Source organism: Chanos chanos, chromosome 1 (assembly GCF_902362185.1).
Source record: "Chanos chanos chromosome 1, fChaCha1.1, whole genome shotgun sequence".
Taxonomy (NCBI): Eukaryota; Metazoa; Chordata; class Actinopteri; order Gonorynchiformes; family Chanidae; genus Chanos; species Chanos chanos.
The window spans coordinates 46,708,531-46,722,402 of record NC_044495.1 but is presented as its reverse complement, the minus strand read 5'-3'; the positions used below and the strand labels follow the sequence as shown (position 1 = coordinate 46,722,402).

The following is a 13,872-nucleotide window of genomic DNA, read 5'->3' as shown; positions in this document are numbered from 1 at the left end:
GTGCGATGGTCTGATGTTCCATTTAGGGCCAAAGGTCAGACAGGGTTTTTTTTTTTTTTAATCTATTTTTGAACAGCGATTGAATGAACAGCTGCTAAATATTTCACAAGAGAAAAAAAGAAGCCGGGTCATGGTAAGGGAAACCAAAAAAAAAAGAAAAGGGGCCAATTTATTGAACCTCATGGAGAGAGAGATAGATACATGAAACCATAACAGGAAGAAACAGGGAGTCTTGTCCTTGAGAGGCTGTAAAGGGGCAGAAGTGAAAGGGAAGTGATGCTATCAGGGCGTGATGAGTATCCCGTTTCTGCTGAACCAGAAATAGACAAAGGTTGAAGCAGGACAGTATCCAAGTTGTGATGTGCAAAGTATGCAAAGGCTTACAGACAGCAGTGACAGGGCAAAGACAGACAGAAAAAAGGCTGAAAATGATCAGCATTTGACTATCTATGATTTGTACACATCTTGCAGTTCCCTCAGCATTGGACACACTAAATACAGTCCCTGGCGTGACTTTTACGGCGACGGATACTGTTGTCGTGCCAACAAGCATTTTGACCTCAGTTGCTGATACCACCTCACGGACAACTATCGGACAAACGCCAGTGACTGTAATTACAACACTGCGTGATACAGTTACCCCAGGAACCAGTACAGTTAATCCGGCAACTTCCACAGTGGCCCTACCAACAGATGCAGTTACCCCGGCGATTAGAGGGTCTACTATGGCAACTGACTCAAAAGCTCTGGTAACTGAAGGTGTGACTCCTACCACTGATTCTGCCACAATTGCAACAATTCCAGTTACCCCTGCTTCTGATGCAGTTCCTACACTTACTGATGCAGCTATTTTCACCAGTGATGCCATGACTTTGGTGACAGATGTAGGCATTACGACCTATACGACTGTTTCAGCAATGATACCAATCACTACTGCTCCTGAAGACCCCACCTCCACAACAAATGTGATTGTTTTTTCAAGTGATGTGGTCACTCAAACAGATGATGTGGTTTCTCTAGCAACTGACACAGCTTCTGCAGCAACTGATGGAGCAGCCCCACAAACAGACTTGATTGCTCCAGTGACTGATGCAGTTACTCCACAGACAGATACCATTGCTGAGGTGTCTCTGGGTTCTGGTGCAAGTACCCCAGGTCTTGATGCTGTCTCTCTGGAATCTGATCCAGCAGGTACAGCAACTGATGCACAGGTAACTGACGTAGTTGCTCCAACACGTGATGTAGTGGCTCTACCCACTGATTCAGTTCTTCTGGCTACAGATGCATCTGCACCTGCACCTGCCACTGATGTAGTTGCTCCAGTAACCAGTGATGCAGCCCCAGCAACTGATGCAGTAACTCCAGCTGCAGATAAAGTTGATCAGGATGAAAGAGTTCCAGCAACCGAAGCAGTTGCTCCAGTAACCGAAGCAGTTGCTCCAGCAACCGATGTAGTTGCCCTGGCAACTGATGCTGTTGCTCCGGCAACGGATGTAGTTGCTCCGGCAACGGATACAGTTGCTCTGGCAACCGATGCCGTTGCTCCAGTAACAGATGCAGTTGCTCCAGCACCCGATGCAGTTGCTCCAGAAACTGATGTAGTTGCTCTGGCAACCGATGCGGTTTCTCCAGCCATTGATGCGGCTACTCCATTAACTGTTGTAGCTACACCAGCACCTGATGCAGTTGTTCCGGTGACTAACACAATTACACCTGCCCCAAATTCAGACGCTCCATCGACTGACCCACTAACACTTCCACCAGATTCCACTCCCCTAGCGCCTGAAACAGTTCCAAACACAGCTCCTCCTGCACCTGACGCTGCTCCTCCTGGGCTTGAGTCAGGAGAACAGGAAAAGACTGAAGATTCCTCTGTCATAGCAAAAGAGGAGAATGCAGAACAAACCAAACCAAAAGACCAGGACAATGAAGCTACAGGTACATAGCACTATTATAAATATGAGAAGAGACATAAATTTACATACACACACACACACACACTTAGTGGTCGCAAGATCTAGAACGGTCTTTCCTCACAAGCAAGTAGTATCTGATGTGAATGACCAGGACTGCTTGAATTTGAATAAAATGTCTAGAAAAAGTTGATGTTTGAATGTTTTGGGGGGGTTTTTGGTCTGCATTCTGATAATGTCTTTGGTGTGCACAGTTGGGAACAGAGAGAAGAGCAATGATGCTGGAAAAGAGGGGGAAAAGAGGGAGGCCAAAGAGAAAAAGAAAGAGAAAGAAAAAAAGAAAGAGAAAGATAATGAAAAGAAAGATTATGAGAAAAAAGGTATAACATATTGTAATTTTTGTGTGTAGTGTATGTGTTTGTAGTGCGCTTTGCCCCTACTAAACATATTAGAATCCGTCTGCATTAGAAAATAACGACATGTTCATTTATATACATTGTATTTCAAAGTCGTGGTTGCTCATTTTGCATATGTGTGTATATATATATTCAATTTCGCAATTGTGGGGTCTTTCATAATGTGAACTTGATTAATGCTAATCTCATTTATTCTTACTAAGGACGCCATTTGTCAGTATTTAGGACCGGAGTACATTTCCTTCATTAGACATTTCCTTGTATAATGAGGTAATAAATTATAAATATGATTGTCAGTTATGTTGATAGGTCGATGGGAAATGTAACAAATCGCTGTCTGAAATATACGCTGTCCCATCTAAAGGTGACCAGCATCTATGAAGAGGCTTTATAGTATTTCATCTCGCGGCTTAATATCTGCTGACATCCGTGAATTGTTCAGCCCTTTTACATTACTTTGAAATACAGCAGTTTAGCCACATTGCACATGAGACGCGTGATCATACGTGTTTCATGTTGTCTCTGATTATATTAACTGATAACTGGCTGTTGTCCTGTTGTCCTCTTGAGGAGGTAAATTTCTTTTAGTGCTGCAGCTTGTTTTTGGTGTGGTTTAGTTTGGTACCTGACTATTTAGCGTACATGCTGTAGAAAAAGCGGTGTGTGTACCTGTGATCGCCATTATATTTGTAACGCTTACGTCACAACCTTGATATTTGGAATGGTGTATAGTTAAAAGGACATTAACTTATCTCTCAAGTGGTTGCAAGATTTTTGATTCCTGGTGGGCCGAGAACACAGTTGTCAAAGATAGCGTACATTCAATTTCAAGGTAAGCCACCAATTTTCCTCGCATTTCCTAACTGTAAATTTATGCGTGTCACCTGTATCTATCGGGAGCTATCTTAGCCCTAATCAATCACCAGCAGCCTGTTTTTCTGTTGGTATTTTACGAATTTAAGATTTTTTTTCGCTTCAGGATTTAAATAAAGCCTTTAACTGAGAGCAATAACAGATTTGTGATTTCGAACTGTGGAAAAACTTTCTGATGGTTGTGTAGCATCGTCTCATTTCTCCAATGTTTTTCTTTCACTTCTCTCTCACGTCTTTGCCTGCACTCATTGTCTTTTCTTTTGTGTCCTCTTAAGGTAAGCCACTCATGTAAAAAAAAAAAAATCTTAACGTGTCCTTTTTTTTACACTTGACTGCAGTTTGTATCCCCACATCTGTGTTAGATGTGAGATGATTTGTGAAACATGGTTTCATCCTCTTACCAATCTGTGGAGTAATTGGGCATTTATATTTAATTAGCCGCTCTTACTCCGCCGTCCCACTGCTCTGAACGAGCTTCAGCAGGTCCCTGGTAGCCCCAGCATCCTTAAAACAATCAATTATGAATCTGCCCCCCGGCACCCCCCGACGAAAACGCGTTACAAAACAACTGCTAGTGTCACGAAATGCCGTCTCATTTCAGTGCAGGAGGAACTCATAGTATATCATTGCGTGTATACGTTGTTAGACTGTTCTCAATAATTATTAAGTTATGGTTTAAACACGTTGTAGATGTTCTAACTCTTAATGTCCCCTGGCACAGAATCATTTTGACTTTAATCAGCAGAACTTCCTGTAGGTTATAGTTTAGCTTTCACTTAACTGTACTACTCCCATGATTGCTTTCCCCTGTCTGTTCCTGTCCCCTCATTCCTTGGCTAATACCCCCCCCCCTCTCTTTCTTTCTCTCTCTCTTTCATGCCAGAATGTGAGTGTAACGGCCACTCAAACCGCTGCAGCTATATCGATTTTATCAACATTGTGACGTGTGTGAGCTGCAAACACAACACTAGGGGGCAGAGCTGTCAGCACTGTCGCTTGGGATACTTCCGGAACGCCTCGGCCGAGCTGGACGATGAAAATGTTTGCATAGGTCAGTTGTAGTCTCTCTCACAGTTTTCCTCATTACCCCCTTACCACTGTCTCACATTCCTATCTTTCCCCATTAAACCTACTCGACCATTCCCCATTAAACCCTCTCCATTGCTCCCCATTAAACCCACTCGACTGTTCCCCTTTAACCCTCTCCACTGTTCCCCATTAAACCCACTCGACTGTTCCCCATTAAACCCTCTCCACTGTTCCCCATTAAACCCACTCGACTGTTCCCCTTTAACCCTCTCCACTGTTCCCCATTAAACCCTCTCCACTGTTCCCCATTAAACCCACTCGACTGTTCCCCATTAAACCCTCTCCACTGTTCCCCATTAAACCCTCTCCTCTGTTCCCATTAAACCCTGCCCACTGTTCCCATTAAACCCTGTCCACTGTTCCCCATTAAATTCACTCCACTGTTCCCCATTGAATTCACGCCACTGTTCTCCATTAAACCCTCTGTTCCCCATTATACCTACTCCACTATTCCCCATTAAAACCTGTACACTGTTCCTCATTAAAACCTGTACACTGTTCCTGCAGTATAAGTGATGGACGGTTTGGCCAATTAGTATATGATGTGTCTGTAATTTGAAACCCTGGTGCTATTCACCATAAAACCCAGATGTTTATAACATAGCAAGTGTTTTATCCTGCTCTAACAAGAGAAACAAAAGAACTTAAGCGTTTCTCCATACTTTCCTTTATACAACAGTACAGATAGTAGACATAGAAATCTTATCTTTCTTAAACTCTTTGCCCATGTTGGAGATCTTTTAAATCATTTCTATCTCTCAGGCACCCATACACACACAACCAGCAAAAGTACAAATCCCTGCCTCTCCGGTTTTCATTTGCAGAGCAGCACTGTGCATGGACATGTCAGGGGACAAGTTTCATATCTGTCTGGATCTCTAATATAGATACAAAGACTTGGCTCTGTTGATCAGTAAATATCCAGTCAAGGATGTAACACAAACACAGTGAAAAGCAATGTACAAGTTGCCATTTGTTTAACTCTGTTTTGTAAATTTACTCTGATCACTTCTCATAAACTGAGATGAACCTATACCACTGAAAGGTAATGAAGGAAAATGAATGATTCTGGTTCCCGTGTTTTTATGATGACAGATGGGTCTCCCACTCAGTCTCAGTGACATAATCTTACAGTGACCTCTACTGGAGAAGCTAGAGGCACATTTTTCAATCAAACGTGACAAACGGCGTACATGTAATCTTGACACGTCTTTGATAAAACAAGCGTTGACTGTGGAATAAAGCAGAGTAGCAGCTTATTTTGCTTAAAGGTCACACTGGAGACATCATAAGCCAAAGCCTCTGAGGAAAGTCGGACAAGCGCTTTCCTTTCCTCCTCACATTCTTGACACAAGAACTGACAGAACTGGATCAGTTCAACAAATGATGTGCAGTCCCTTGCTTAATCTCTGACGTCTTCTTCCCAAATGATTTTATCTTTCCAGTTTGCATAGATCTGTGGGCAAGTGGAAAAGCTGCAAATGACTGTTTTTTTTCTTCTTGTTCTTCAATATGAATCATTACTTATTTATAACTCTAAAAGCAAACACTGTACAAAAATATTAACAATAAGGAAAAGATATATCGGCAGCTCTATTGTTTTGTTTCTATGTTTTCAAACACTTTCTAACACAGAGGGAAAAGGATATCGTATGGGCATTTGAACTGAATTATTCATTTAAGTACTTTACATTCAAGTAGGCTACTCAAGTACTTGGCCGCATGTATGCGACCAAGGCCTGACCTGTAGAGTACATATCCATATTTATGACATCACTCAGACATGTCTAAGTGAGGCCAAATGATGAGGGCAGTTAGGCTGTTGATGCTGAAGCTTGAGTGTCTGAGTGTAAATTTCCCTATCTCTTTTGTTTAGAGTGTAACTGTAATCAGCTAGGCTCGCTGCATGCCCGCTGTAATGAGACAGGATTTTGCCAATGCAAAGAAGGCTCCACTGGCCAGAAGTGTGAGGACTGCCTGCCGGGGTACAACTGGAAACAGGGCTGCGTGCGTAAGTCTGGGCGCACTGGGACGGACAAATTATTATTCATTAATATTAAGTTGAGAATAAGGACGAGTTTTGCACATCCTCCTTAACCTCTTTTCTTTTCTTTTCTCTTGTCAGTGAATGTGTGTGATGATGAGATGCTGTTGTGTCAGAATGGCGGGACCTGTTTTCAGAATCAGAAGTGTCTGTGCCTGCCCGAGTATAAGGGGGTGTTGTGCGAGCAGCCGCGTTGCGATGGCGAGAAAGGCTGCGACGGAGCCTCGGCCTTCTACCTCAGCCTTCCCACCATGCTTCTCTGCCTCTTCGCCAGCTCCACGCTTAAAGACAGAGCCTAGTCCGCCTGAGCCTGCACGGGTCAAAACAGTCTGACGCTGTCCTCCACACCAGCCAAGCCCCACTGCACTCATCTGTGTCTGGGGTGGCCGGAGTGTTTGGGCAGAGGATTTGAAAAGGTCACTGTGGCCTTCCTCGGTGGCAAGAGACTGTCTGCTTGTCTCCCAGTATCTCTGATCTCCTGTGCCAGGAGAATGCTGTACCAAATAAAAAAAAAAAGAAAAAAGAAAAAAGATACAATTACAAATCTTTGTAAGAAAAGTCTGTTATGAAGAGGATAAATATATAACTAATGAAATGTTTTGTTTGTTTCTTTGGGTTTTTTTTTCTTTTGGTCTTTTGTCGTAGTTTTTGAGTTGATTACTCACTGAACTACAGCACTGCACTTAGCCAGCGCTTGTCTTCTGAACGGTTATGACGGATGCCACTGCTGAGGCCAACCTTATGCCAAGTTAGTCTTCTCTCGAAGACTTTGTTTTTACGTTTCCTTACTTTGCTGCATTTTTTTTCTGTCCTGTCGTTCCTCATGGGGTTAATGTCGAAAGAGAAATCAATCCAGTTATATTGTTCTATTTGTGTGAGATACATGCATATACGAGTAGAATGTTGGTTGAGATTAAGATGTTGCATGGAATTCGAGAAGAGAGAGAATGGAATACCCAAAAAGAAGCAAAATTAAAAATGTGTCTATTACAAAGAAAATATAAACTATTGTGTATTAAACATTGTTTGAATATTTTTTGTAGAAATTGTTATTTTTCTTCCAAAAGTAAATGTTATCATTATGAAATAAACTGAGCCTTTTATTACAGCTTTCACTGCATACACCATTGTATATTTATATTTGATGAATAATGTGGTGCTTTGGAATATTCCCTCACTTGAATCATACAGTTCTATAAAGAGAAATGAAGAACAAAACGTTGGAACATCATGTTGAACTCTGGCTAATTTGCTCCTGAACACTCACAGACACTGGCATGTTTTTGACTGTGTGCACAAGAGAAGCATTGTAATAAATGTTTTTTGTGGCCGTGGATATGAGTAGTCAAAAAGTAACAGTTTCCAAAGTCGAGTTTTCCATTATTTAATCACACTTGTCAGCATGCAGTTTGTATTTGTAACAATAGTAAATCAGAGACAGATTTGTCATGTAAAAGGTGTAGGATATATCTCTGCTCCATGGCTCTAAAGCCTACACATCCTGTCATGTTGACTACGCTTTAGCAAGACAGAGTTCAATATATATTTCATATCATAACAGAGTTTAGTCTGGGGCTCTAACAAAGATGATTTAACATTACCCATTTGTAGAGGCAGCTTTCCAAAGAATAAAATGTGCAGATCAGAAAGCAAACAGTAAATGAGGGAATGTTGTTGTTGTTTTTTTCCAGTGTCTTAAAACCAAGATGACTGACTTTGTTTTATACAGTTTAATATTACTGATAGCATTTTGTGAAGTTACTTTAAAACATGCCAAAGCTTTGACACAAAACAATTCATTGTTACTTTAAAAGGTGTCCAGTGAATGAGACGCTGTTCTCACAAGCTTTGTTGTAACACCCACTTCTGTGTTTGAAGGAAGTTCATAGCAAATAGTTAAAATCAGAGTGTGAATTATACAATGACAATCGGGGGGTCAGCTCCCCCCCCCCCCCCCAGGGTTTCGAACCCTGGTTAAAATTCATATTCACCATATTACATACAAAAAAGCAACATATGCCAATTGCTCATAAGGCATGAAAATATCACAGATCATTTATTAACTTCCTTACATTATCATTATTGTCATGCATTCTTCTCTGTGACAAACTATAATGCCTTTAATGTGTTTCTTTTCTGGAATAGTAGCTGTCAGCCATGATTGGCTAACAAACATGTTTTTGCTAGCTAGCATGAGCTAAGGTATCTTTCTAGCATCCTCAGCACATGTGAACACGAGTCCCATAGATTTGCTGAGACGCTGTGAACTTAGCCACCTGCGCTGAGGAACGAAAACGACAAAAAAAAAGAACTTTTTAAGTCAGCAAGTCTAAGTCCCCGGTGGCAAATTTCGCCGTGCTTCTGTAAAAAGTATCTACTTCTGCTACCTTACTGTAACCAACAATCATTAGAAACAGACAGTGCAGTGCATCAAACACATGCCTACAAATCAAAACACTGTGTATTAAGCATGTAACAGCAGAAAAAGGGAGCACGACAAAACAAACCTCAAGAAAGGAAAGATGGAAACGGTATAAAATGCAGACTTGTATGTACTGGATGAACAGGAGTAAGGAATGAATATTTTCTGAGGGGGCATTGTATTACCAACAACTGAGTGCTCTGAGTCCTGATATTTAAGTAAAATAAACAAGCAAGTGACACCATTAGGCAGGAATTCTTGATTAACCTCTTATGGAGGTCATTTAAGACACACCCAGGAAATATGAACTAGGTACAGGACATAGATTCTGGATGCGTACCGAGACCAAAAGTCTTGAGTTGATTAATTTGAAATCTCTAAAGATATTGCATATTGTGAGATGTAAGAACTTGAAATTTGACCTTACAGTTCTACGTCTGGGCAATCTTTGGCAGCATTGAAAGTAAGAAAAGAATTTGTTTTCCAGTTCATTTTGACTCACATACTTCATTAACAGAAAGGCAATGTAATGATAAATACTGAGTGGCACAAATGACAGAGAAGTTTGTGAGCTATCACCACAGTGTTGGAAGTGCTTGATTATGTGTGTTCATAAACAGACATACGTGCGGGATCAGTACCATAATTACATCTGTCAGATGGGATGTAAGGATGTCAGAATGAGAAAATAAATCTTTAGTTTGGCAGTACATCAACAGTAATTTTACAGTCACAGAATCACTGCATGCATCAGAGGAGATGAGAGACAAAATTCCCATTTCTTCTCTTACAGACGGCAGGAACACAGCAGAGATTAAATTATGATTTAATAACAGTATTTGCCTATAAGCATATCAAATAATGCTATAAACATATCAGATGACACGGTATGTCTCTATCAGACGTCCCATGACACCATATCTAATACTAAAACCAACACCGTTCTTATCGGAACAACTGACAAATCCACCCGCTGGGTATTTCAGAGAGCGGGTTTATGGAAAACTCAGAGTGAGTTGACTCAGAGCAAGTAGTAAACTTCTTAATAGAAGAGTCCAAGGCTTTGTTTTGTTAGGAGAATGAGGCCATAGGGCTCTTCTATTAGGTTTACAACTTACTCTGAGTTAACTACCTCTGAGTTTTCACTAAACCTGCTTTACGGAATACCCCCCAGGACTGTTTTCATAACACTATTTTAATTAAATGGTCCTAAATACCGCAATGTTATTTATTCTCTGATAACCGGGAGTAGCCTGGATGGAAAAATGGAAATGCCTAGGTGCTTGTAAAATCAGTGGTGACGACAGTAAGCCTTTGTCGTCTTTAATCCGTTAAAGTGTGAAACAAATTGGAAAACGGAAGTTTTTAGAGATACTTACAAACTGACAACTTTCTTTTCTAAAGGCCGCCATCATGCAGAAGTAAAAGTTTATTTTTACGTGCTTTCTGTGAAAACCTTGTCTTTCCATTTAATTAAGTAAACTGTACCTCTTCAGCCTAAGTTATTTCACCATTTTAGTCACAGAGAAATACAAAGATCGTTGGTCACAAAAACCAATAACTGCACAGAAATAGCGGCGTGACGTTGTGAGCTCATGTGATATGAATTGCTCTTCAGGCTGCAGCGCTTGAACGATATAGGCGTTGTCTCTTTAAGAGCACAAAATCGTCATTTTTCTGCGACTACATTTCTGAGTTACAGGCTCCGGGTAAAACTTACGCTATGGCAGCATTGAAACACTGATCTGGGAGCAGCTCCATACACCAAAATCCTGAGGGTAATTATCACTAGGAAGAAGGCAAAACTGATGTCAGATCCGAGATGAAGGGCAAATCCGGTCAAGTAAGGGAGAAACCCACGCCTTCCGATCCGTGTTGATCCGCACACACCAGAACCGTAACACGATCATAAGAAGTTAACAAACTAATAAATGCACCTAGTTATATTTCACTGACACAGCGTAAGGGGACAATGCACCGCATTTTTAGCTCTAAGTGGTTCATATCTGGTGTGTCCTTGGCCGTCGGAGCAGGTGTTGGAGGCTCATTTGTAGCTTATAGAGGCGGCTGCGTGAAATCGGTTGACACATTCGGTGGTGTTCTTGATCGAGTACCGGTAATTCCCATACCAAGTGTCGACGCGGCAGAGCTAGTACCGTACCAGCATGGCCAAGTTGTGCAGTCGAAGTCTACGGCGGTAATGAAATATGGATTTCCCTCGTTATCCAATATCAAGACGCGGGAGTCTTACGTTACTTCTTATGATCCCAGGAATAGGACTGCCGCGTGGGTGATTGAGCAGCTAAGCCCCGAAACGCTAACGGGAACATCAGACAGGAAATTTTGCGATTTTAAAGAGGATGATTCGGTACATGAGTACCACAGGGCAACTAATATGGATTACAAGGGGAGCGGGTTTGACAGGGGCCATCTTGCAGCAGCTGCCAATCATAAATGGAGCCAAAAGGCGATGGCAGACACTTTCTACCTCAGTAATGTCTCTCCCCAGGTAAGGAGGGTGGAGATTCTATCAGAGCGAATAATGTTCTGAATGTTAAAGTCTGTTTTAGAGTGAGGGCTTTTTAAAAACATCATATCCCAGCTGATTTATCTCTCAACTCTACTGCAAGGCTGCGTCTTAGGTCTGTTTATGTATATGTATGGACTTAAAATTACCAGCTGAGAATCGCGGCTCACGGAATATACCACAGTTTTTAATGACCGATCTATCGAGTTAATTCCAGAAAAATCAAGGGCCTGGCACTCTCTCCTTTTTTGCTGATGTTTCACTTACAGATGTCTTAATTAATTATTAAATAACTTCGGCTATCAGACAACCGTTAAATATGTAATGGCGTTGGAAGGGTCTCTAGCTTTTTCTTGCTCTTGCATAAACAGTGGTTACTTGAGTTAAAAAAAAAAAACTCATTAAATAAAAATGTAGCCACTCTTATTAATATATTAGTATAGCTTACAGTTGTGCTTTCAAACCTTGGTCTCACAGAATCCTCATCTGAACCAAAATGCCTGGAACAACTTGGAGAAGTACTGTCGGAGTCTTGCCAAACAGTACCAGAATGTCTTTGTGTGCACAGGGCCGCTCTACCTGCCCAGGTGAGATGAGGATTTGTCTTGAACTCTTAAAATGCACATCATTCTATTAATGTCATCCTGATAGCATCTTCTGTCTGCGTGGGTTTGCAGGCAGGAGTCTGATGGAAAGATGTACGTGAAGTACCAGGTGATAGGAAAGAATCATGTTGCTGTGCCCACACATTTCTTCAAAGTGCTCATTCTGGAGAAGACGAGAGGAGAGGTGGAGCTGCGCCCCTATGTCATGCCCAACATGCCAGTGGATGAGAAGATCCCACTGGAGAGATTCCTTGTGCCCATCGAGAGCATCGAGAGAGCTTCTGGACTTTTGTTTGTACCAAACATCATGAAGAGAACAAACACCCTCCAAGCCATCACAGCAGGACGAGCGTGAAACATCTCCTGGGGTGTGATGCACCTCCTTTAGGTTCTCTCTGTCATAAGGTGATGTTAGAGTGATAACTACTGTATGACACTGTGTATCACTGGATGTCTCCCTGTGGGACAGACACACTGTAGCACAGTCACTACTGAACATCTGTAAAGTCTTCCAAAGAAGACCAAGTGAAAAATCCAATTCTCTACCTGTTGTAAAACAAATGGAGTGAAATGTGGATATCATACATCTTAATTTATTAAAAAATTGTTTATAACATGTCTGTTCTTGGAGTTTTACTTCTTGTTTTGTTACATTTTGAAGCTGAAAGAAGTTCAGATTGAGAAGATTTGTGCATGAACAGGAAGTAGTTCCAGCTGCAGTTCACTAACGCCAAGTCACCTTTCTCAGAGAAGTTTGATCCAAAAAAAGATGCAGTGCTCTTCTATTTTTTTTATGTATTCGTGGAGTAAGGTAAACCTGATAATGTTTCACATCAGACGAGAATATATTAGATTAAGCTTCGACCACTAGGATATATTTCAACAGTCAAGGATACTGGAAATCGTCATTTAAACTTGTTCAAATATACTGATTTACACAATGAGACTCAGTTCTTAGAAATGAAATAATAAAGCACTGTACTGTAGTTTAATCAGTCACGGAACCACCCTCCATCTCCATGTAATGACCAGAGAAATATTCAACTAAGTGAGTACAATTATAACTGTGCTGATCTTACAATGAGCTGAATTTGGATTGACTTCAGAATTAACTTCTCATTAGTTTATGAGTTTAAACAAGAAGCAGTTGTTGTAGAGCCTGGAATAGTCTCATAGAGAAGTTTGAACTCTCCAGTCAAACTGTATGCTTCAGTAAATCTCTAAGTGAACAGGCCTGACAGTGTGTTATGAGCAAAACGTCTTTTGACGGATAACAGCTTCCAGATGTCTCCTGTAGTAAGCATGAGAGTCTCTCTGTTCTTGGTTTTGGAATATATATTTAATCTGACTATTCCTTATGGAATTTTTCTAGCTCACAGTTATTCTCCTGTCATATACTGGTTTTCTGTTGCATTCCTGCCAGGACTGTGAGAGCCATCCAAAAGATTTCATATTACTTCACTGTAAATATACATTTTGACCAGGCCTGCCCAACCTTTGTGCGTAACTGTATAGAAGTAATACAGTACATACGTTTTAGTGGGTAGATTGTGTTTTACTTTGTGATCGAGACAACACTTTTAACCTTGAAACATGCTTTAAGAAGTTTGTCTTTTGCATAATTGACTTTTCCACGCTTGGCTATCAAATTCAGTGAAGCAAAGGCGCAGCTTGGGTAGGACTGCTGTTTAACACGAATCACGAGGATAGGTTTACTCCAAAGAGATAATCACCGAGAGCACCGCCTCAACTAGCACAAGACTCACTTTTAAAAACAAGGGAACCATTTAAGACGACGAAGTTTCGTAAAAGAGCTCTCCCTAAAAATAAGGTAAGTTTGTCATGTTGCTATTTCCTTTTTAACAGACACTCTGCATAGAATACTTAATAACAGGAGCATAGAAACCAAAATGCTTTGACATCGCTTGAATTTGTAATTGCAGACATGCATGGAACAGATTAGTATTACTGTTACCATCTGTA

General features: G+C 41.1%; 2 protein-coding genes across 2 annotated transcripts in view; both read left to right on the top strand.

Moving 5' to 3' along the window:
- The window catches only part of ntng2a (netrin g2a), a 43,316-nt gene extending 36,682 nt beyond the window's left edge, over positions 1-6,634 (top strand). Inside the window, exons 5-7 of the mRNA XM_030764619.1 lie at positions 4,086-4,253; positions 6,168-6,302; positions 6,417-6,634. Of these exons, the coding sequence (XP_030620479.1) occupies positions 4,086-4,253; positions 6,168-6,302; positions 6,417-6,634 (521 nt within the window). The remainder of the gene's footprint in view (positions 1-4,085; positions 4,254-6,167; positions 6,303-6,416) is intronic.
- Positions 6,635-10,700: 4,066 nt separating this feature from the next.
- Positions 10,701-12,359, top strand: endog (endonuclease G). The gene is made up of 3 exons (XM_030788255.1): positions 10,701-11,266; positions 11,762-11,871; positions 11,962-12,359. The coding sequence occupies exons 1-3, from the start codon at positions 10,730-10,732 to the stop codon at positions 12,242-12,244; spliced, it is 930 nt and encodes a 309-aa protein (XP_030644115.1). The 5' UTR covers positions 10,701-10,729; the 3' UTR covers positions 12,245-12,359.
- Positions 12,360-13,872: the final 1,513 nt, after the last annotated feature.

What these genes read in the sequence shown, in the direction of transcription:
- endog (XM_030788255.1), top strand. Translation starts at nt 10,730, where the DNA reads ATGCACCGCATTTTTAGCTCTAAGTGGTTCATATCTGGTGTGTCCTTG. An exon ending in TCAGTAATGTCTCTCCCCAG is followed by an intron (nt 11,267 to 11,761) that starts GTAAGGAGGGTG and finishes TTGGTCTCACAG; the next exon opens with AATCCTCATCTGAACCAAAA. An exon ending in GGGCCGCTCTACCTGCCCAG is followed by an intron (nt 11,872 to 11,961) that starts GTGAGATGAGGA and finishes GTGGGTTTGCAG; the next exon opens with GCAGGAGTCTGATGGAAAGA.